The following is a 23,676-nucleotide window of genomic DNA, read 5'->3' on the forward strand; positions in this document are numbered from 1 at the left end:
CTGTAAGCTAAAATGTGAGGTTATGCTGACACCTAGTGGTAGTAGTGAGCAATAATGTTTAGTCAGATCAGGGTTACAGGATGTAACAGGAGGTAATTTCATGGGAACTTCCTGTCTTCCATTTTGTGAGAAGCCTTTAGCTGAAGAACAGCACATGACAAGAGCTCTTACTATTTCATGACTAAATGGTGGAATTGTCCGTAAGTACTTTAACCTATGGATATATAGTGCTTAAGGTGCTGCTGTGTGATGTTATGTGTACTGATTTGTGCATTCTATATTTGTTTATGTTGCAGTTTTAAAGTAAAGTGTAATTCAACAAAGATCTTTACGGACTCAAGGTCTCACGTGTCTTAATACTGGATTACTTATTGTTAGACTGACTAGCGTTATACAACTGCTCAATAACGCGAAGCAGAACAGACATGCATACCCAATTTAGATTCGTAGGAATGAGTACTTTCCGAAAATATATGGTTTTCTAGGGTGAACTTAACTTTTTCTACTTTTGCCTCCCCCCCCAAAACTATGTAAATGTGTTGATTTTGCAGTAACTGAAATGACAGACCATATGGGGGTCTTCCTTTTGGGGCCCCTATATGCCACGTGCTTGGGTACACCTATACATATTGTGTATCAAACTGTTCAGGGGACCCAGGCTTTCATATTTTGGGAGATTTTTCTTGATACCTAAAAGAATGTGGGTAATATGATGCTGCAGGGTTGAAATTTTGAGGTGATTTTTGGAAATGTCACCAAAATCAACAAATTTAGGAATGATTTGCGGCTTGGTACTTTGTAGTACAAAGACATGCATACCCAATTTAGATTCATGGAAATGTGTACTTTCCGAAAATATATGGTTTTCTGGGGTGAAGTTACCTTTTTCTACTTTTGCCCCCCCCCCAAAACTATGTAAATGTGTATATTTTGCAGTACCTGAAATGACAGACCATATGGGGGTCTTCATTTTGGGGCCCCTATATGCCACGTGCTTTTTCTACTTCGCCCCCCCCCCAAAAAAACTATGTAAATGTGTTGATTTTGCAGTACTTGAAATGACAGACCATATGGGGGTCTTCCTTTTGTGGCCCCTGTATGCCACGTGCTTGGGTACACCTATATATATTGGGCATAAAACTGTTCAGAGCACACTAATCATTTATATTTGGGGTGATTTCTCTTGATACCTAAAAGTATGCTGCAGGTTAGAAATTTTGAGGTGATTTTTGGAAATTTCACTAAAATCACCAAATTTAGAAATGGTTTGCGGCTTGGTACTTTGTAGCACAAAGACATGCATACCCAATTTAGATTCGTGGGAATGTGTACTTTCCAAAAATATATGGTTTTCTGGGGTGAATTTACGTTTTTCTACTTTTGCCCCCCGAAAACTATCTAAAAGTTGATTTTGCAGTACCTGAAATGACAGACCATATGGGGGCCTTCCTTTTGGGTCCCCTATATGCCACGTGCTTGGGTACACCTATACATATTGGGCATAAAACCGTTCAGAGGACCCTAAGCTTTTATATTTAGGGTGATTTCTCTTGATACCTAAAAGTATGTGGATAATACAATGCTGCAGGGTAGAAATTTTGAGGTGATTTTAGGAAATGTCACCAAAATCACCAAATTTAGGAATGGTTTGCGGGTTGGTACTTTGTAGTACAAAGACATGCATACCCAATTTAGATTCGTGGGAATGTGTACTTTCCGAAAAAATATGGTTTTCTGGTATGAACTTACCTTTCTCTACTTTTGCCCCCCTCCCCAAAACGATGTAAATGTGTTGATTTTGCAGTACCTGAAATATATATGGTTTTTCTACTTTTGCCCCCCCCAAAACCATGTAAATATGTATATTTTGCAGTACCTGAAATGACAGACCACATGGGGGTCTTCATTTTGGGGCCCCTATATGCCACATGCTTGGGTACACCTCTACATAATTTGTAGCAAACTGTTCAGAGGACCCTAGGCTTTCATATTTGGGGTGATTTCTCTTGATACCTAAAAGTATGTGGGTAATACGATGCTGCAGGTTAGAAATACTGAGGTGATTTTTGGAAATGTCACCAAAATCACCAAATTTAGGAATGGTTTGCGTCTTGGTACAAAGACATGCATACCCAAGTTAGATTCGTGGGAATGTGTACTTTCCGAAAAAATATGGTTTTCTGGTATGAACTTACCTTTTTCTACTTTTGCCCCCTCCCCAAAACTATGTAAATGTGATGATTTTGCAGTACCTGAAATGACAGACCATACGGGGGTCTTCCTTTTGGGGCCCCTATATGCCACGTGCTTGGGTAGACCTATACATATTGTGTATCAAATTGTTCAGTGGACCGTAGGCTTTGATATTTGCTGTGATTTCTCTTGATACCTAAAAGTATGTGGGTAATACGATGCTGCAGGGTAGAAATATTGAGGTGATTTTTGGAAACGTCACTAAAATCACCAAATTTAGGAATGGTTTGCGGCTTGGTAATTTGTAGTACAGAGACATGCATACCCAATTTAGATTCGTGGGAATGTGTTCTTTCCGAAAATATATGGTTTTCTGGGATGAACTTACTTTTTTCTACCTTTGCCCCCCCCCCAAACGATGTAAGTGTGTTGATTTTGCAGTACCTGAAATGACAGACCATATGGGGGTCTTCCTTTTGGGGCCACTATATGCCACGTGCTTGGTTACACCTATACATATTAGCATCAAACTTTTCAGGGGACCCCAGTCTTTCATATATGGGGTGATTTATATTGATACATAATAGTATGTTGGAAATACGATGTTGCAGGTTGGAAGTTTTGAGGTGATTTTAGAAAATGGCACCAAAATTGCAAAATTTAAGAAGGGTTTGCGGCTTGGTGCTTTGGAGTAGAAAGGTTTTCTGGGGTGAAAGTACTTTTTTTTTAACTTTGCCCCACAAACTATGTAAATGTGCTGATTTTCTGGAATTACAGAACTGATAGCTCAAGTGAGGTATCTACATTTTAGGACCCCTATATACCACATGCTTGGGTACACCTATACATATTGGGCATCAAACAGTTCAGTGGATCCCAGGCTTTCATATTTTGGGTGTTTTACATTGATACCTAATGATGTGTGGGAGATATGATGCTGTAGATTGGAAGCTTTGAGGTCATTTTTCAAAAAATTCACCAATTTTTATAAAACATTATAACTTTAGGAAACAATTGCAACTTGGTAGTTTGGAGTACAAAGATATATTTACCCCTTTTTGATTCACCAGAATCTGTTCTTTCTAATAAGTTGTTGGTGGTGTGTAGGAAGGACCTAAAAAATCTTTTTAGTGGAGGGACGATGCTCCCTATAAGTGCACCACTAGGTGTTTGTGCAGGTGAATCCATGGAGGCATGAGAACAATTCAAACAATTCAAACAATTAAAAGTGGCCATGATTTTTTTTAAAATAATTGCCACATGCTGTATTTTTTTTTACTCTACATAAAACTGACAAAAATCCAGGACTTTAGAACCAGAAATTTATTGTAGCCCATAGAATGCTCTATTTGGTCTTCCACTAAACATACAAATTTATAATGCTAGATCCACAGCTACATTCAGCATAAGAATGTTTAGAACACATTAACAGTTTGCACTGAATTTAATCTACATACAGTAATAACTGCGATATTATGAAAGGACAGAACTACACATGAACATGACGATTGCCAGAAATATGTTACATTTTCCAGTGTTACATTTCAGCTTGTCATTTATTTAGTCAAAAATCCCTTCATCCTTTTCCTATATAAAATTTAACAAATGATAGTAATTATTTACCTATATAGTGTAACCAAATTAACTTATCTGCGGGTTCTCTCTTAGAACTTCAAGAGTGGGGGTAATACATTTCTTATATAAGTGGACAAAGTGGATCCACTGGATCATAATTAAACTTGTTCAGTTTGTCTTTTCTTTCTTTCTTACCATTTAATCTCCAGGTTACACTGTGAAGCAGATAAAAATGACACACACTATGATGCACATACAGTTAAGGTGGCCATACACAGAGAGATCTGCTCGTTTGACGATTTCGCCAAACAAGCGGATCTCTCCCCGATATGCCCACCTTGAGGTCGGCGATATCGGGCTGATCCGATCATGGTCCCTAGAGCCCAACAATCAGATCATAATGATGGGTAAACATGCGGATTGCGGGACCGCATCAACGAACAGGTGCGGCCCACGATCCGACAGGATTTATAGTCCCATCCAATCGACATCTGCCCGACTTTCAGCCAGATATCGATCAGGGAAGCCCGTCTGAGGTTTTTTTTGCCTTCCTCTGTAACAACTGGCAGTTAGGCAGAATAACAAAAATTAAAAGGTTGAACTTGATGGGCGTGGTAGGTCTTTTTTCAATCTAACTTACTATGTTACTATGTATTATTCAGGATTGTTGGGACCTAGGGTTTTTTGACAAGGTATCTTTCTGTAATTTAAATTACTATACCTTAAATCTGCTGATAAATATTTAAACCTAGACTCGACTACCCAAAGCTACCCCAAAGAACTCATGTTTTTTTCACAATTTTATTTCAGCAGAAATGACAATATCCTAATTTACCCAAACAGGAAAAATGTAAACAGTTCATTAGGAATATGATATAGAGCATTTTGATCAAATCTATTCTCTAGTATATAATCTCAGATATGAATTTAAATTCTGTGAGTTAATTTCTAATTCACTCTTAAGGATTTGCAGGTCATAACTGATTACTACCAGGGATACCATGGATATCACTCACAATTCTACAACAGTAAAAGTGGCTTATCAGCAATATAGACACTGTGCCATGGCTGTAATTAAAATGCCATCATCTAAAACTCTGCAGGCACAGATATGGAGTAAATGGAGGGACACGAACATATGGTTCAAATACTGAATTATTACAATAAAATTATCCCCCAGCAAGCTTGAAAAACAAAGCAGTTGTCTGAAAAGCCTCCTCTAAACTGTGTGCTCCTGTGCATGCACATAATCTATGATAGCAGTGAGCATGAAATGAGTGAAATGTAAAAAAAACATGCACAAAATACTTCTGTGCACACATCCTACAGGCAATTATGAAATGATGAATTTTTGTTATGTGCATAACAGTTTCATTCCTTCTATGACAGTAAGATATAAAGCACAGTAGCACTCTTAAAACTGAGGCTGAGTCACGTCTCAGATTTGTCTCAGTTGCTGCAGTCCATGTTCTATGGATCAGATTTAAAATTTTAGCTACAAAAAAATACTAAAAAGCTTATTCTCTGCACACCCAGACAATCTGACATGCACTAATTTAGTTGTAAAAACAATATCACTGGTCTATATGGCATATATATGGAGTCCATATGCTTCTATTAAAGGACCAGTAACACAAAAAATGCAAACAATTTTGTATAATGTTGCTTATCCTACAGTGGTTAAAAAGTGTGTGTACTATAGATGTCCAATTAAAGCTTACATAAGCAAGCTAATATGTAGCCATGGAGCTGCCATTAAAGTTTTAATTAAAGCTTTAATTAATAGTGTTGTAGGATCACTGATACCCAGCAGATAACAGTGATGCTTTTACAATAAAGTGGTTTAAGTAGATAAATGGAGAGAAACAGCTGTGAAATATCATTCATAGCTCTCTACACAGCCAAAAATCTCTCATGTAAAATTAGGCTGCTGGTATTTGTAGGTGCTGGCCAAACAGATCTGAACACCACAAATGTAAATGAAAGTTACTGGTCATTTATTACTGGTCCTTTTAATTTATGCATCTTCAGGGGCAAATGACATTTGCCCCTTTTGTAATTAAATACTGGTAAAAGATGCATAATGTTCAAAAATGGATGAAACACTTATACCTAAACAGAAAAATAACAAAAGAATGTTAGACTTCCATATATATATTTAATAGGAAAGCATGCCATAAGCATCTGGAATGGATGTTTACACTGTTAACAATTGAAAAATTAGTGTTCTCTGTGGTTCCAGGGTAACAAAGATTAAAAGGTTAAGGTGGAATCATCCCACTCAAGCTGTTGTTGCTTATGTATATTCTGTTGATCACCTTCTTGTTCCCCATCTTCTTCTTCTTCTTCACTGCACTCAGATTCTGCACTTGTGATATCATCATCTTCTTCCCCTTCTTCACTCTCCTCCTCCTCCTCCCCACTGCTTTGTTGTCCTTCAAATGTCTAAAGAATGAAGACAATGGGTTAAAAATCCTCTACAAATGTTTAAATTAGGTATCAGAAGATTTCTGATTTCTGTCCATGCTAGGTTTACTTACGTGATAGAAAAAAGATGCACAAAGAGTGTAATTATATTCTTTACAACCTATACTGCAATTTCAGCACAATGTTGAAATACATTTTCCATTTACCACAATACTGGAATACTTGTGCAATTGGAATACATCACAACACTAAGTTTTTGAAAAAAAGAGGAACTCCTTTACTATAAAGAAAATAAAAAAAGATCTCAGTGGTTTCCACCAGAGGCTGACAACCATCAGAAGGGCAGTACTTAAAAAAAATTTGAATAGAAAAGTACCCCGTTGCTTGAAGAAACGTCCTGATGACACTTTTGACGTGTCGGCTGCAGTAACCAATTGGATTAGACTTCCTGGTCAGGATTACGCGAGATCGCTAGAATGACGCATCCTGATGCCGAACACGGAAGCTATTTCAAGAGCGCATCCGAAAAGATTTACCATTTTGCCTTGATAAAGCTATTAAGTGAAACGCGAGTTGGCAAGTCGCTATCTTCTTTTATTTTAAAATTTATCTCTTTGGGTTACTACGAGTGGTTTGGGTCATCCATTGTTGCTACTGTCTATCTTATATCTCGCAATATTCTTTCTTACATTCTAAAGGGCCGATGATTTGTGGCTTTTTTGGTATAGCATAGCCTTCCTACAAGATCAGGGGGAGTTAATTACAAGGCCACAGTCTCGGTTACCCTGTCCTACCTTCCTCTTTGTGGTGTCCCAGTCTTAGTAAAACGAGTAGGCAGCTAGTTTTGGGGACAGCTCCACCCTCTAATTTTTCATTATATCCTTCTACTTTACTGTATGATAGTGGCACTTTGTTTGATCCCGGTCCCAACTCCTGATCATAATTTAAATTTAATCTAGATCTCATTTTTCACAATTATCTATCTAGTAATTGACTCCTATTGCACTGCACTTTATATTTATCTGAATCAAATTTTTTTTTTTTTAGAACATCAACTTTGTAAACGCACCCTATTTTGTATAATTAATTGGCACTTACCAATGAATTGTTGACATCCTTTATCACACCTGAGTCTAATCATGAATTTCGAATGAATTGATTGTTAGTTGTTAACTTTTTCATTTGGCTACTTTTCATTTGATATACGCACTAAACAGCAATATATATAATTAATTTAAGAATTGGCCTGGTAATTGATCTGGGAATTGATTGGGTTTATATGAAATTGTTGATGAGTTAAAAGACCGGCACTGACTGCACTTTAATTTAAGTATTGCTATTACTACTTGTATAGTAGTGAAGTAATTACTACTAGATATAAAAAAAGGTGTTACCAACAGGGTACTTTTCTATTCGAATTTTTTTAAACACTGAGTTTTTGCCAGCATGCACACGCAATAGATGTTTACAAAATATCCTTAAGACTGTGCTCAGTAGCCTAACTCCATGTCCCATATAGGATTATTAATCTTATATGGGACATTGCCTCATACCAATGCTACTGAGCACAGTCTTAAGTATATTTATATCACAGATATAAGCAGATAATGGCTGTGACATTCATACTAATAACAGCATTGTGGTAGGACTAGGATTGTGAAATTATAGCCAGTGTGGGAGGAATATTAACATGACCTGGAGTTAGACTATAGAGCTCAGTTTAAGTACATTTTGTGTGTCTCAGAGGGCAAACTCTATAAAGATGTGTGATACATCCCAAGGAACCCAGCCGCCCATGTTGCCCCAGTAACGCGTGCAACTGTGGGCGCATGGGAGCTACAACGGGTGCACATGCTGTACTGAGGGTGCTCGTTGACTACTGAGCTCAACCAACTATTTATGGTAATAAATAGTGATGTGCGAATAAATTTGCCAGGCGTGAATTTGTGGCAAATATCTGTTTTGCCGCCAGCGAATAAATTCGTGAAACTGTGGCGATTTTTTTTTAAAAATTGTCACGTGTCAAAATTATTCAAGCACCCATTGACTTTAATGCATTTGGACAAAATAGACACGCGTATAAAAATTGTTGCGTGCATCAAAATTTACTCTCGTCAAAATTATTTTGACGCCCATTGACTTCAATGCGTTTCACAAATTTTCCGCCGTTTCGCTGAATTTTTTGGCGAAGTGAAACGGGAGAAATTCGTCCATCACTAGTAATAAATTGTACTAGGCTAGAATATCTAAAACAAAGAGTTAAAAAATTTAGCATAACATACCTCCATTGGGTTAACTGTTATTGTAAGAGCTGAATCATCCCAGTCCATCTCATTTTCCTTGCCTCCTTCTTGATCCCTCATTGCACGCTGATGGGTCACATGTATACGAAATACTCCCAGTATAATCATGAAGACCAGGAAACTGACACAAACAACAATTACAATGGTAGCAGCGCTGGGAACAACTGTGGAAAAAAACAACATTTATAGTTAAAATTGTGCATCATAGGCATCATCATTCCCACATTTTCCCTTTTTAAAATATTTGCACTCTGTTTTACATGCTTGTAAACAGTCCGTTTTCTGCTAAAAAAAATACAGTTTTTAAAACAAATTACAAATTTATTATGATTTTATATGCTAACTTTTTTTAATCACAGGGACCAAAAATCTGTATTAATATAAACATGGATTTTTAACCAACTTAGTCTGAATAACCTGCAATAAAGAAAAATCTCACAAATGAATTGTGCCAGACCTGTTTGCAATAAAGATGACTCAACTTTATTATAAAAAATAAAAAAGATAAAAATTGTAAACCCCCACAGCTATGGATATTTACATTTTTTAAGGCACATATGCACATTTTTGATGATAGCCCTTATATAAAGAACAAGGAAATCTAATTTAAAAAGCTCAAATACAATCTTGAATCGTGATAAGTTTTTCTGTAAATGACAAAAAAAGGAAGTATGAAAAAAGTCCTCTAGCAGCCATTTTAAATGCTTTTAATAAAAAATAAAATCATCATCATTAAATCATACAAACCACTAATGATTTTGATAACAAGGGGAACAATATCATGGCATCCCTACACTCACTTGTAAAGGTACTGACAAATAGTTAACGTGTATTCAATTATAAAGTCTTCAGGCTCTCAAGAGGTTGGTGCCTCAACTGTACCCAAAACAGATGAAGTTAGCAGCTGGAGTGAAATTGCCTACTACAGGAGTGTTAAAAAAGGCTGAAAGGAGTACTCAGCCTCAACGGGTAAAATACATTGAAAAGTTAAAAGTGATGCATGCTTAATTGACGGAGGCTTCTTAATAGAAAGAAAGACAGCTTGAACATCCCTGAAGTTGTGACAGAGCTACAAAAGAAGGAGCATGTTGAGGCATCAAACCTTTACAAAGGGACTGCAAGGAGACAGAAGAAGCAAAATATGAGCAAAAAGTTTACAGTGTTAGCCAAGGCAAAAAGAGCACTGCACACACATATGTATTACATTTGCAAAGGTAATGTACTGATTAATGCCAAGAACATACTGGCTAAGAGAGTAAAGATAGTCTGCAGGAACAGTTCAGAAAAGACACTGCAGAAAGAAAAACATTGGAGTTAGAGTTGGATAACCTTTCCAAGTTACACAGAATGCTGGAGAAACAGCTGTATGATAGCAAAGCCCAGAAAGAGGACCTGGAGCAATGCATACAACTACAGGCCAAAGCTATAGAGCAGTTTCAGGCCAATCTAACAGTCAGTCAGACTGAGGAAAAGTTTCTGAGGGATCACAAATTAAAGTTTTACGTAGAAAGGAAAAACATCGAACAACAATACTCAAAGAGTTGGAGTCTTAAAAACTTTGAGTCTTTTGAGTCTGTTGCAATTGCTATTGCAACAGAACAAGTTGGAAGATGTATTTAAGATGTATTATATCTAGTATAGATCAAACTAAAAACAACTGGACTTGCTGAGTAATCAATGAAGACGTTTCACTACTCATCCGAGCAGCTTCTTCCGTTCAACTGACTGGTGTGGGAAGTTTTCGGCATATAAACTCTTCCACTAATCCATTTCCAATGGTACGTAGTAACTCTTCGAAGAGGTGACATCTGAAGAAATTCACAGAGGTGTTACTTGTGAGAGTTGCATGAATGGATGTGTGAAGTGTTCTGAATCTGCCGGGTACAGATGTTAGAACAGCATTGTATGTAGCAGACAAGTGGTGTCGAAGGCCCCCGCCTTTGTTCAGAGATGGTCTCTCCACCTTGACATGAATCGCCTCTTTCATGCCTCGTTCAAACCAGTGGTCTTCTTTATCCAAGATTTGGACCTTGCTATCTTCAAAGGAGTGTAGAAAGACAGCTGAGTTTTGCCCTGTAGAGTTCTCCCTACTGTGCTGAGCCATTTGCTTGGAGAGCAGTTCTTTTGTCTCCCCAATGTATAGATCTGTGCATTCCTCGCTACACTGGACTCCGTATACCACATTGCTTTGTTTTTCTTTTGGTGTTTGATCCTTTGGATGTACCAGTTTTTGTCTCAGTGTGTTGCTAGGTTTGAAAAACACAGGGACATGGTGTTTGTTGAAAATCCTCCTGAGTTTCTCTGACACTCCAGCTACATATGGGATGACTATGTTTCGCCTACTATGTGTCTCCAGGCGGTTATTTCTATTGGTGTTCCTGTTGGGCTTGGTTGCTGCTGTTTTGACAAAGGCCCATTCTGGGTAGCCACATGCTTTCAAAGGTCCTCTGAGATGTTTTTGTCTTTGGACTCTGTATCAGTTGCCACACATTCCGCCCGGTGGTGCAGGGTTCGAATGACACCCAGTTTGTGTTCCAGTGGATGGTGGGAATCAAACAACAGATATTGATCCGTATGAGTGGGTTTCCTCTATACTTCCGTCTTCAAGTTACCCCCCTCTTGGATACATATCAAACAGTCCAAAAAAGCAAGTTTGTTCTTGTGGACATCTTCCCTTGTGAACTTGATGTTATTGTCCACTGAGTTAATGTGTTCTGTAAAGGCTGCCACTTCATTGGATCTGATTTTAACCCAAGTATCATCCACATATCTGAACCAGTGAGTTGGTGTAGTTCCCTGGAAAGTAAGTAAAGCCCTCCTTTCCACTTCCTCCATGTACAAGTTTGCTACAATGGGAGAGACTGGAGAACCCATTGCACAGCCATGTTTCTGTCTATAAAAAAGGTTCTTGTACTTGAAGTATGTGGTGTTAAGGCACAAATCTAGCAACAAACAAACTTGGTTGGGACTGAGCTTTGATCTGCTGCTGAGGGTGTTATCATGTTGCAGTCGATTTCTTACAGTCTCAATCACCTCTGTCGTAGGTATACATGTGAACAATGAAGTGACGTCATATGACACCATTGTTTCTTCTGCCTCTAGTGTAACACCGTGAATCTTGGTTACATCTTGCAGTCATAGTCAGTTGTGTTGAGCACAACTGTGCATCGCCCTTTATCTACTGGCAGGATAGTGATGTTCGGGTCCTTACTCAGAGAGCTGAGTGCTCTCCTCTCTTCTGTAGTTAGGTTAGAGGGAGGTGTTCTGGCACTTGACAAAGCAGCTGACACTTTTAGCCGGAGTTGTTCTGCTTCTTCCTTTTTCAAGTTATTATTTTTGATAGCAAACTCTGTGGCTGTGATGAGTTCAACTACTGGTATGTGTTGTGGTATCACGGCATAGTTTAACCCCTTGGCTAACACATCCTTTTCAGGCTGGGTTACTACCCTATCTGATAGGTTCCTAACCCAAGTGTCTTTGGTGTTCATTGGTGTCTCATCTTTCTGCCTCCAGGTTAATTCTTCAGTCCTTTTCCAACTGCTGTTTCGTGACAGTAATGTGGTGAATTTGCTTATTTGTCGCTCCTTACTCTTAATGTGTTGGGCAATCTGTGCATGTTCAACGAACACAATCACCCTTTCCAGAGTTCCATCAGGCAGCTCTTTTGCCAGACTCCCATTTCAGATGTTCGACTTTCTGCTTAAGGGCATCAATGGTAAAGTTGATCTGTCTGACTCGTTCATTTAGTAGATATTTTTGGGCTTTTTGTAAAATCTTGTTGGCTCTGTGACTTTTTTCTGTGGAACCCAGGCGCAGGCTACAAGGGGTGTATCTGTAGCTGATGTTGGCATCTGAGATTAAAGCGTAGATGGTTTCGATAGTCTGCCACTTTTCTTGCTGTTCTTTCATATTCCCGAACCAGTTTTAGAGTATTCTCTCCAAAAAGAATGGCAATATGACTATGAAGATTTTCATTCATCCAGGTCATGGTATTTCTAGTATAGGTCAATCTAAAAACAACTGGACTTGCTGAGTAATCAATGAAGACATTTCACTACTCATCCGAGCAGCTTCTTCAGTTCAACTGACTGGTGTGGGAAGTTTTCGTCATATAAACTCTTCCACTAATCCATTTACAATGGCACATTGTAACTCTTCAAAGAGGTGACATCTGAAGAAATTCACAGAGGTGTTGATTCTGTGTAGTTGAAATAGGATTATCCAATGTGTCATGCAACTCCTAGATACAGGTAATACTTCTGAGAGTTGCATGAGTTGTTTTTAGATTGACCTATACTAGATATACCATGACCTGGATGAATGAAAATCTTCATAGTCTTAAGATATATTGTTGTTTATCTTACCTGGAGAACAGGAAAGTGGCTAACAACATCTTTCTATTCCACACTACTTCAATACTAATGCTAAAGGTAACTGTTTCATGACATTTATGAAAATCTCCTAAAAAATATTGCAGTTTCGTGAATTGCCCCAAGATGAACGCTGCCACTACTACAGTATATGCGACTCGCTTTCCCACAGTGCAGCCAGACTAAATGGGACTACGTCTAGCTGGCTCTACTAGGGCCCCGGTGAATGCCAGCACTGCCCACTTCTGGGACTTCAGGACTACCCACTCTTTATGTAACCTACATTACTGCAATAGAATATACAGAGTTATGGACTTGTTTATCTGATGTTCATTTCTGAAACAAACAACTTTGTGCCTATTCATGTGTGCCTCTTTATGTTCTTAACAAAGGTTTTTTAAGATAGACAAGATTGTCAAGCTCTTTCATCTTTTTGGCACCAACTCCACTCTCTATTGCACCACATCTTAAAACACAGAGCACCAAGGAAACCAGCGTCCATTCGTAGCACTTAACTCAACTTAAATATGAAATTTAGAATCCTACAAAGAAACAGACACTAATAAATGAAAAATCCAAATGAAGAAAAAAAAAAGAAAGAAAAAAAAAAAAGAGTTCATATTTAATTTGAGTAAGTACTACTTGTACCTGAAGGTATCTTGGGAGCTGTTTTGATACTAATGTATCAAATATATTTCATTTAAGGAGGATGTGTCATTAGCTTCTGATGAAGTGGTAGGAAGCCATGAAACAAACGTGTAGAGTGGGCAGCCCATAATGTGTCTGTGGCATGCTGTTTTGTTTTTTAACTATGCTCAATACATTTCTATCTTTTGAACAAATGGGCGCTGGCTTCCTTGGTGCTCCGTGTTTTCAAGTGTAGCAAGCCGGATCTTCGCATGGGTCGGTAAGTGTTCCCACTTTTGTTAAGTTCAGGACTCTCTATGCACCAGTATGTTATAAAAAGATAGACAGAGCTTGTAAGGATTGACACTATACATTCTACTTGCTACCTTTCTCTTTAAAATACTAGTTTGGGGTATAAGCCATTTATGTTGAATAGATGTGCAGGTGAGTAGGAGGGGTTTGGAGTTTGACCTTGTCTTTGCATGTTTAAATTATGTTTGACAATTTCAAAGTGCTCTTCTGCGCATGCGAAGAGCACTTCTAGCCTATGATTAAGTGCCCAAAAGGCACGAAACGCGTAAGGCATTTGGGATGTTGTTCTAAATAAATAAATTTTTTAACTACATCGTGGAGAGTGATCCAGTTTGTGCCAACCTTTTTCATTTGATATTCTATGTTTAAATTATGTTTGACAATTTCAAAGTGCTCTTCTGCGCATGCGAAGAGACATAGTAATGTGTCTGTAAAACTCTGCCCTTTGTTAGCTGTTTAATTGATTAATTGATTAATTAGACTCTGTTTTTCCTATTCAGCTACATATAAATTCAAACCCAGTATTGGGGATGGCACTCGTGTCTGGGGCATGGCACGATTACTAACATTTCCTAAGTGCTAATATTTCACAAGTGCTTAGAAATGACAGTTAAACAAGGCAGTTGGACAAGGAACAGGACTATCTTCTATCAACTTTGAACCAGCTGGGATAAGAAGAACACAGATTTGTTTGTACCTGCCAGTTTGTAACTTCTTACTCCAAACATGCTCTATCCTGCCTTTCTCCTCCTCTCACTCTCATGATTCATAAAACATTTTTCACTACCTCCTCCATCAAATCACAGTTCTATACAAATCTCAGCCTCTCTACTCTCCTCTCCTTCCCTCTCCACACATGAAGTTTATAAAGTACTCTGTTTAGCTATTCCACAAAACACTGCCTCACCTGCTGCCCTGTCCTATGGGGGCCTACACCTTACTCATACTCCCAGACCTGGTAACAGACCTGGAGGTGGGGTAGATTTGCGTCTCTCTCCCCGCTGTACTTTTAAAGTTCTTCCACCTGTTCCCTCTCTATCATTCTCCTCATTTGAGGCTCACAGCATTAGGCTCTTTTCTCCTGTTTCACTCTGCATTGCTGTCATATATCGACCACCAGGACCAACTGCACAATTTCTGGACAACTTTGCTGCCTGGCTTCCTTACTTTCTTTCATCTAACATCCCATCCATCATATTAGGTGACCTTAATATACCCTTCTGTCTCTAAACTTCTTTCACTAACCTCCTCCCTAGGTTTATCTTTGTGCTCAGACTTCCCCTCTCATTCCAATGGTAATGCTCTGGATCTCATATTTACCAGACTCTGTTCAACCACCAATTTTACTAACTCACCATTTCCCCTCTCTGATCACAATATGCTCACATTTCAACTCTCACTAACTCCCTTCTCACCCCCTACTATTCCCCAAACACGTACTTACTGTGACTTGCAAGCTGTAGACGTATCACATCTCTCTTCTTCCTTTGACTCTCTTCACTCTAATATCTCAGCCATCTCATGTCCTAATGTGGCTACCTCTGTCTACTATAGCACTCTCACCTCTGCCCTAAATGAGCTTGCTCCTATAAAAACTAAACGTTCTAGACCCAAAACACTTCAACCTTGGCATACTGCTCATACAAAAGCGCTCCAAAGACACTCACGTGCACTTGAGCGACGCTGGCGCAAATCCCGTTCAGAATCAGACTTTTGGAGCTACAAATCTGCCCTGCACTCCTATAACGCCAGCATCTTCCAAGCCAAACAAACATACTTTACTTCGCTCATTAACTCCCTTTCTAAAAAACCAGCACAACTTTTCTCCACCTTTAACACTCTCCTTTCCCCTTCTCCACCCCCTCCATGCACATCTGTCTCTGCTCAAGATATTGCTGAGCACTTCAAAAACAAAATTGACACTATCAGAAGGGACATTACACTACTCAACCCCCCTAGACTTCCACCACCCTCCCTCCACACTCCCCAGTTTCTCCTGTGCTCCTTCACCCCTGTCATTGATGAGGAAGTCTCAAAGCTTTTGGCCTCTTCTCACCTTACCACCTGCCCGCTTTGACCCAATCCTCTCAAAACTTCTCGCAATACCAATCCTTGTCTAATCAAAGCCTTAACTCACCTATTTAATCTTTCGCTCTCAACTGGACTGTTTCCTTCTCAACTAAAACATTCTCTTGTCACCCCCATTCTGAAAAAAACCCTCTCTTGATCCCTCCAATGTTGACAACCTCATGTTACCTTTCATCTCGAAACTACTTGAGCGCCTAGTCTACAACCGACTAACCTCATTCCTCTCTGACAATAACCTGCGGACCCCCTACAATCTGGTTTTAAGCCACAACACTCCACGGAAACTGCCCTGACTCGACTAACTAATGACCTTTTAACCGCTAAAGCCAACAATCATTTTTCACTACTAATACTGCTTGATCTCTCAGCCGCATTTGACACTGTAGATCACCCTCTCCTCCTCCAGTCCCTCCATTTGCTTGGCCTTCGTTACATCACCAATCGTTCCTTCAGTGTCTCCTACAATGGAGTAGCATCTTCTCCCCTACCTCTTTCTGTTGGAGTTCCTCAAGGCTCTGTCCTGGGACCATTACTATTCTCCCTCTATACTTCCTCCCTCTGCAAATTAATCAACTCGTATGGTTTCCACTACCACCTCTATGCGGACTGATTTCAACCCAGAACTCCTAACTCGCGTCTCCTCCTGCCTGTCCGCTATCTCTACCTGGATGATGCAACGCTACCTTAAATTAAACCTCTCTAAAACTAAAACACTGCTGCGAGGCTCATATACCTCAGCAACCGCTCCTCCTCTGCCTCGCCATTCTGTCAATCCCCGCATTGGCTTCCGTTACCTTTCAGAATCAAATTCAAATTAATGACACTGACTTTCAAAGCACTTCATAACTCTGTCCCACCCTACATCTCTGAACTCATCTCTTTATATACTCACACAACCGCTTACTACGCTCCTCTACTGACCTGCTACTCAACTCTTCTCTCATTACCTCCTCACATGCTTGCATTCAAGACTTTGCAAGGGCTGCACCCCTCCTCTGGAACTCTCTCCCACGGTCTGTCCGACTTTCTCCCAACCTTTCTGCTTTCAAGAAATCTCTTAAAACGCATTTCTTTCGAGAAGCCTACCCTCACTCTGCTTAACTACCAAATGCAAAATCACATACAGTACCACATTTCTCACCCACTTAATTCAATCTTGCCCACTCCACCACCTTGTGTATTACTCCCTTCTCTTTAGAGTGTATGCCTATGCATAGGGCCTTCCTCACCTTTTTCTACCTGTATTGATTGTGATGTATGTAACTCCACATGTTCTATGTATATAATTCATGTGATTTAGTTGTATAATCACATTTACTTTACAGTGCTACGCAATATGTTGGCGCTATATAAATACATGGTAATAAATAATAATAAAGAGGATCACTGCACCTGAGACCACTTTCACTTGAAGCAATGTAGGTGGTTCTTCACAGTGAGGTTGTGGAATGCACTACCGGATGATGTTGTGATGGCTGGTTCTGTTAATGCTTTTAAGAGTGGCTTGGATGATTTCTTGGACAGACATATGAAAGGCTATGGTGATACTAAACTCTATAGTTAGTATAGATATGGGTATATATAATTTATGTGAAGGTATGGAGAGGTGTGTGTATGTATGCTGGGTTTTCATTTGGAGGGGGTTGAACTTGATGCCTTTTTTCAACCCGATTTAACTATGTAACCATGCTAGAATCAGGTTAACAGGAACAAACATTTTATTTGTTTGGTTGTATAATTTAAGCATCTAACAGAATAAAAAAGGCTTACCTGATGAAGCACGAGGGTTAGCAATGTTGTGGCCAGTCAAGTCTCCAAAAAGGGGATGCGCTGGATGGACAAATTGGGGTTGAGCCAGAATATGATTTGGAACATCAACATGGCTGGCAGTGTGGATGACATTCACCTGGCATGGGTAATAAAAAAATAGCTAAATAATGATGACAGCTTTGATTGAAATAGTGGCTAACCATCAACATACACATTATCAATATTGATCAATATTGCTTGTTAACACTATTGTTTTTCCTACCTTTTTTAATGATTACAACTAAAATACTTTCTGAGTTCAACATCTATCTCTTTGCATTTAAAATGAATGCTGTACTCATTGTATACTGATTTCTAGCACTAAGATATTCTGTTGTCAAGGCATGACTTCCCCAAAGTCCCCAAACTTACAAGAATGAAACTACAGCAAAAAAACTTTCTTATGCTATGATATTCCTGGCAAAATTGTGTCATGGATGCAAACCAGACTCGCTTTGTCAATCCCCTGGAGGAAGTCAACACATGGCTCAAGACTCAGCAAGCCAGATCCCCATGCAGATGACATTTGAGGGAGTCTTCACAGGACCAGCAAGCAGCTGACCCAAGACTGATGGGCAAGGACATGGGACGGTTGAGCGCCTTATTTTTACTTACTGAATACATACTTACATACTCAGGTCCACGTTATCCTGGTTATTTTTGAAGTTATGGGAGTATATCCACCATTACAATTGTTGGAGGAGAAGATGGATAGGGAGGGGGCAGGGGAAGTTAACTTATTGTTTATATGTATTATGAGGTAAATGTTATCTCATCCCATGGGACATTCAAGGGTTTGGTGCTTCCATTAAATGAGGCACAGTTTAGTACATTTGTGAGGAAAATACCTTTTATTCTAGAACTAGATCTATCTAGACGAGGGGAATTGGCTACACATTAAAAACCATGGAATGCACAATCATACTCTGTTCTCTACTTACTCATGAGGGTTTTCAATTCTTACCTAGCGAATTCATGCCCATTATATATCATGTTATTTCAGATCCTGGTGGTAGCTATTGGATTTTCCAGGGTCCAAAAACCCAGTAAACTGACTATTATTAACCTGGGGTATTAACCTGACAATCCAGCTACTGTTCATGCCTAGAGCCCAAACTATAGGCTTTTACAAAGAAATAAAGAAGTTAATAGGAAAGAAGAGAAAGGAATTTACAACTACAAATGCAGAAGCTGCATTTAATGAATATAAATAATAATAAATAAATGTTGTAAAACAGCAATCCGGAAGGCAAAGAAAGAAAACGAAGAGTGCATTGCGGATGAGGCGAAGGCTAACCCCAAAAAGTTTTTTAAGTATATTAATAGTAAAAAGTTGCAGGTTGAGAGTGTTGCTCATTTAAATAATGGTACCAGTATGTTTGTGACAGATACAGAAAAGGCAAACGTGCTAGATCAGAGTTCCCAGGCTCCCTTCATAGCTGCACTGATGGCTCAGCTCAGTCTAGTCAGTGGCTGACTCAGGATATGATTCATAAAGCTTTAATAAATTAATGTAAACAAGGTGCCAGGGCCAGATGGCATACACCCCCCGGTTTAAGAGAGCTTAATTCAGTTTCAGAAGGCCCCTATTTCTGATTTCCTAAGATTCGCTTTCATTTGGTATGGTAACTATCGATTGGAGAAAATCTGATGTCATTCCAATATTTAAAAGGGGATTATGATCTCAGCCTGGCACCTGTGGTGGGCAAATTATTTGAAGGCTTGTTAAGGGATCATATTCATAATTTTGTCCTAGTGAATGGCATTATAAGTATGACTTTATGAAGTATAGGTCATGTCAGACAAATTTGATTTTGTTTTTTATGATGGGGTAAGTAAGATGCTGGACAGTGGGGAAGCAGTAGATGTGATCTATTCCTATTCGTATAACGTGCCCCACAAATGACTGTTTTCTAAACTAATGTCTGTTGGGCTTAATGAAGTCATATGCACATGGATAGGAAATTGGATATAAGATTGGGTACAGAGGGTGGTTAATGGTACATTCTCTACTTGAAGTAAGGCTTTTAGTGGGGTCCTTCAGGGCTCGGTATTGGGTCCAATTTTATTTAACTTGTTCATTAATGACTTAGGGGAGGATATTGTAAGTGATATATCAGTGTTTGCAGATGACACAAAACTATCAAGCCCAATTAATTCCATCCAGGACGCGGCATCCTTGCAACAGGATCTTGACAAACTGGCATCTGGGCAGCAAGTGGCAAATGAGATTCATTCCATGCACCTGGGATGTAAAATATGCAAGCCACTTATACCCTTAATGGGACTGCACTAGGGAAATCCATAATGGAAACCAAATTGGGGTTGTTTAAACTGAAGAAGAGGCACTTAAGGGGATATGATAACTATGTATAGATATACAGTATTAATGGGGATTTTATATTAATCTCTCTAATGCTTTATTTACCAGTAGGTCTTTCCAGCTGAAATATTCAGAAGGGTTTTTTTTATAGTCAAAGCTATGAAGATGTGGATTTCACTCACTGAATCAGTTGTACAGGCAGGTACATTAGCAGTGAAGTAATGCATCTTGAAAAACTGGAACATATTGAATTTAGGTCCAATCTTAAAAGCGCTTGATTTAACCCTGATAGTGGTAAGTAGAAAAGCTAAATCTTTAGCAAGCAAAATTGCCCCAAAAAAATTACGTAAAGTCTAAAAAAATACATGGTTGACAAGTATGAAAGGTTTCTTTCCCTGTAAATGGTGTACAGTGTATAGAACTCTCAACAATCTTAGCTATGAGGAAAGACTAGCAAAATTGGGGTTGTTCACACTGTAGAAGAGGCACTTAATGGGTGATATGATAACTACATATAGATATATAAGGGGATCATATCATAATTTCTCTAATGGTTTAATTACCAGTAGGTCTTTCCAGCTGACCTGAGGTCACCGATTCCGATTAAGAAAGGAGGTTCTGATTAAATATTCTAAAAGGTTTTTTTTTTACAGTGAGAGCTTTGAAGATGTGGGTCTCTCTCCCTGAATCAGTCATAGATAGCTTTAAGATGGGGTTGGAAGGCTTTTTAGCAAGAGAGGGAATACCCGGTTATGGAAGATAGCTCATAGTACAAGTTGATCCATGGACTAGTCCATTTTGGACTCAGGAAGGATTTTTTCCCCTTCTGAGGCAAATTGGAGAGGCTTCATATGGGTTTTTTTTGCCTTCCTCTGGAGGTTAAAATAAATAAAAGGCTGAACTTGATGGATGTGTCTTTTTTCAACATAACTTACTATGTTACTATTAGGGATGGGCGAATTTGACCTGTTTCGCCAAAAATTAGCAGCTGATTAGCAGGCAACATTTTTTTTTTGAAGCGCAACAATTTTTTCTCCTATTGGAGTTTATGAGCATCATTTCCGTGGCGAAATACGGCAAAAAAAATCGCTCATCCCTAGTTACTATGTAACTTTAAAATTGACTTGCATAGCAACTCATAGCAAATGTATTTCTAATGCCACAGGGCCATGTTCAAGTTACACTCCCCTCTGGTGTAACCTTAAACTACTACACTTTAAAATAATCCCAGACCCACAAAAATGGGTCTCTTTTAAGATAATACATGTTAAGGACATTGTTCAAAATTCTATTTTAGAGGATTTTGTTGTACACTTAACCTAACCTAACTTAACCTAACCTAACTCAATGTTCTTTAGCTTTCTCCAACTAGCTTTCTTCTTCTACACAAGCCTTATTTCCCACTACTCCATTGGTTTACTCCATTTGTCACTACAACTACAAGGAATTAGTCCACTCCCCGGCACCTTTATGCCCTCCCAATTTGGGCAAATGACTGTAAGCTTCCCAAGCTTCTAGAGCAGTGGAAGGGAGACATCCCCACATTAACTAAATGCACATGGATTGATACTCTGTTTGAACACCTAACATAAATCAAGAATATCTTACACCATATAGGCTCCACAGAATCTATCCAATATATCCAAGCGAATGTCATAGGTGCCATAAATTTCCAGCACAATTTATGTATATGATCTGGACCTGCTCTAAAATACGGTCACTTCAATCATCTGTAACAAAATGTACAGCAATTATATATATATTTTTTTTAAAGTTTTTATTTTACAGCTTGATCCATCCATAATGAACAGTAGCAAACAGTGCAAACATACAGAGGTTTATCATATCCACACATATTAATAGCATCAGTGTTGCCGACCTAGGTTGGGACAGCCAGAGCTAGATCAAGCATTTTTAACAATTTTTCTTTTTTTTAAACAAGGGGTAACAGAAGGAGGGGTAACAGAAGGAGGGGGGGCAGGCCGAGGGCAGTGTACCATAGTTGTCACAGTATATATAGCTTGTAGCACATTAAACATTGTCCTGCACAGAGGCTGTGTCAAGATATTTTCAAACCTGTCTGGGCATCCTCTACTCAGGTATGTTAATTTGTAAAGGGGAAGAGCTTCATTTACTAGGGATTTCCAACGTTTTAAGGAGGGGGCTCTAGGCAGCTTCCAAACTAGGACAATTGACTTCCTTGCACAGAAATAGAGCAACCTTAATAAAACACGTTGGTACTTGTCAGGTGTAATATTTTCAACCAACCCCAGGAGGCATGCCTCCGGTGTCCGCACACTTGGTATATTGAGAGTTTGTGTTACAAAGTTCACCACCTTGTCCCAGAATTTAACCAACTGTGTAAAGCATATGTTGTCTGCTTTAAGGCCAGTGGACTGCAGCTTCGCTGGGGTAAGGTAGGTTCTATGTATCATACGATACTGTATTAAGATGTCGTTGCTACCTATTACTGAAGGCAAGTATGAGTGTGTAATATTGTCCCAGTCATCCAGGTCTAGGTGTGATATGTCCTGCACCCACTTATTATGACATCCTGCATAGGGGTTGCCCCTTTGTTTATTAAGAATGTTATAGATGCGATATACTAACTTTCCCTGGCTTGGTGACCTTATGGTTTCCTTGAGCAAAGAGAAGGACATCTTGGAAGAAGTTGGGAACTGGCTAAGTGCTGCAGGCCTTATTTGAAAGTATCTCTACCACACGTTTCTAAGAAGATTAAATTCTGCTGCCAGGTCCGCATATGATTTAAAACCCTGGTTGTCATAAAGCTGGCCGATGTATTTAATATTATATCTTACCCAGAGTACTGGGTCTGGTATTGTCAGAAAGTGTCTTAATTTAGGATTGCACATGAGAACATATCTACCCGGAACATCCAACGAAAGTAGATTCCAAGAGCCAGAAATTATATATAAAATATGATACTTTATTTTACATCACATCTAAAAAAATAACGCCTGACGCGTTTCGTGTCACACAGGGACACTTAATCATAGGCATGAGTGTCTGCCTAATGCGGTTTGTTGCAAAGTACTCCCCTATGCTGAAGGTCTGGGTGCACATGCCCCAGACCTTCAGCATAGGGGAGTACTTTGCAACAACTGGGAAAGCGGTAAGCTTATCCTAATGATACATTAAGATTTATGCTTCTCGTGAAACTTTTTTGAGAACATATCTACCCTGTGGGTCGGTACATATGTGCTGTATCAGTATATTAGCAGATTTACCAATGAGAATGACCACCCGCAGGAGTATGTGGAATAGGAGGCATAGAGTACCCAGGCCACCCATGCTTTTTTCAGTGCCAGGACCCTGCTGCCCACAAGGTGTGTCTCTTGTAGTAGTACCAGATCTGGAGACTGTTTTTTAAGGTGCTGAAAGACAAGGCCCCTTTTAATTTTGGAATTTAAACCCCTGGTATTCCAGAAAATAAGCTTAAGGAGGGCCATGAGCACTGCCAAGTGGTAATTGGTTCCCGCGGGTTAGCACATACCTCCTACAGAAATGCATATCCATGCCAACATGGGCCTTTTCATCTGGGGTCTCTCAGTATTCCATGTGGCCCAGTATGTGCTCCATAAGGATCCCCACGGCCTTTTAGGGAGGGTAGGGGAGTATAGTAGAATGA

The 23,676-nt window shown here is 39.2% G+C and overlaps 1 protein-coding gene across 2 annotated transcripts in view; it reads right to left on the reverse strand.

Annotated features, from left to right (window-relative positions):
- Nucleotides 1-3,501: 3,501 nt before the first annotated feature.
- Nucleotides 3,502-23,676, reverse strand: part of LOC108697542 (calsyntenin-1) — a 388,939-nt gene continuing 368,764 nt past the window's right edge. For both annotated transcript variants that reach the window (XM_018227676.2, XM_018227675.2), the window contains exons 15-17: nucleotides 17,666-17,801; nucleotides 8,478-8,662; nucleotides 3,502-6,213 (exon numbers count right to left, since the gene is read on the reverse strand). In XM_018227676.2, coding sequence (XP_018083165.1) covers nucleotides 6,022-6,213; nucleotides 8,478-8,662; nucleotides 17,666-17,801 — 513 coding nt within the window. In that variant the 3' untranslated portion in view covers nucleotides 3,502-6,021. The remainder of the gene's footprint in view (nucleotides 6,214-8,477; nucleotides 8,663-17,665; nucleotides 17,802-23,676) is intronic.

Source organism: Xenopus laevis, chromosome 7S (genome assembly GCF_017654675.1).
Source record: "Xenopus laevis strain J_2021 chromosome 7S, Xenopus_laevis_v10.1, whole genome shotgun sequence".
NCBI classification, from domain to species: Eukaryota; Metazoa; Chordata; class Amphibia; order Anura; family Pipidae; genus Xenopus; species Xenopus laevis.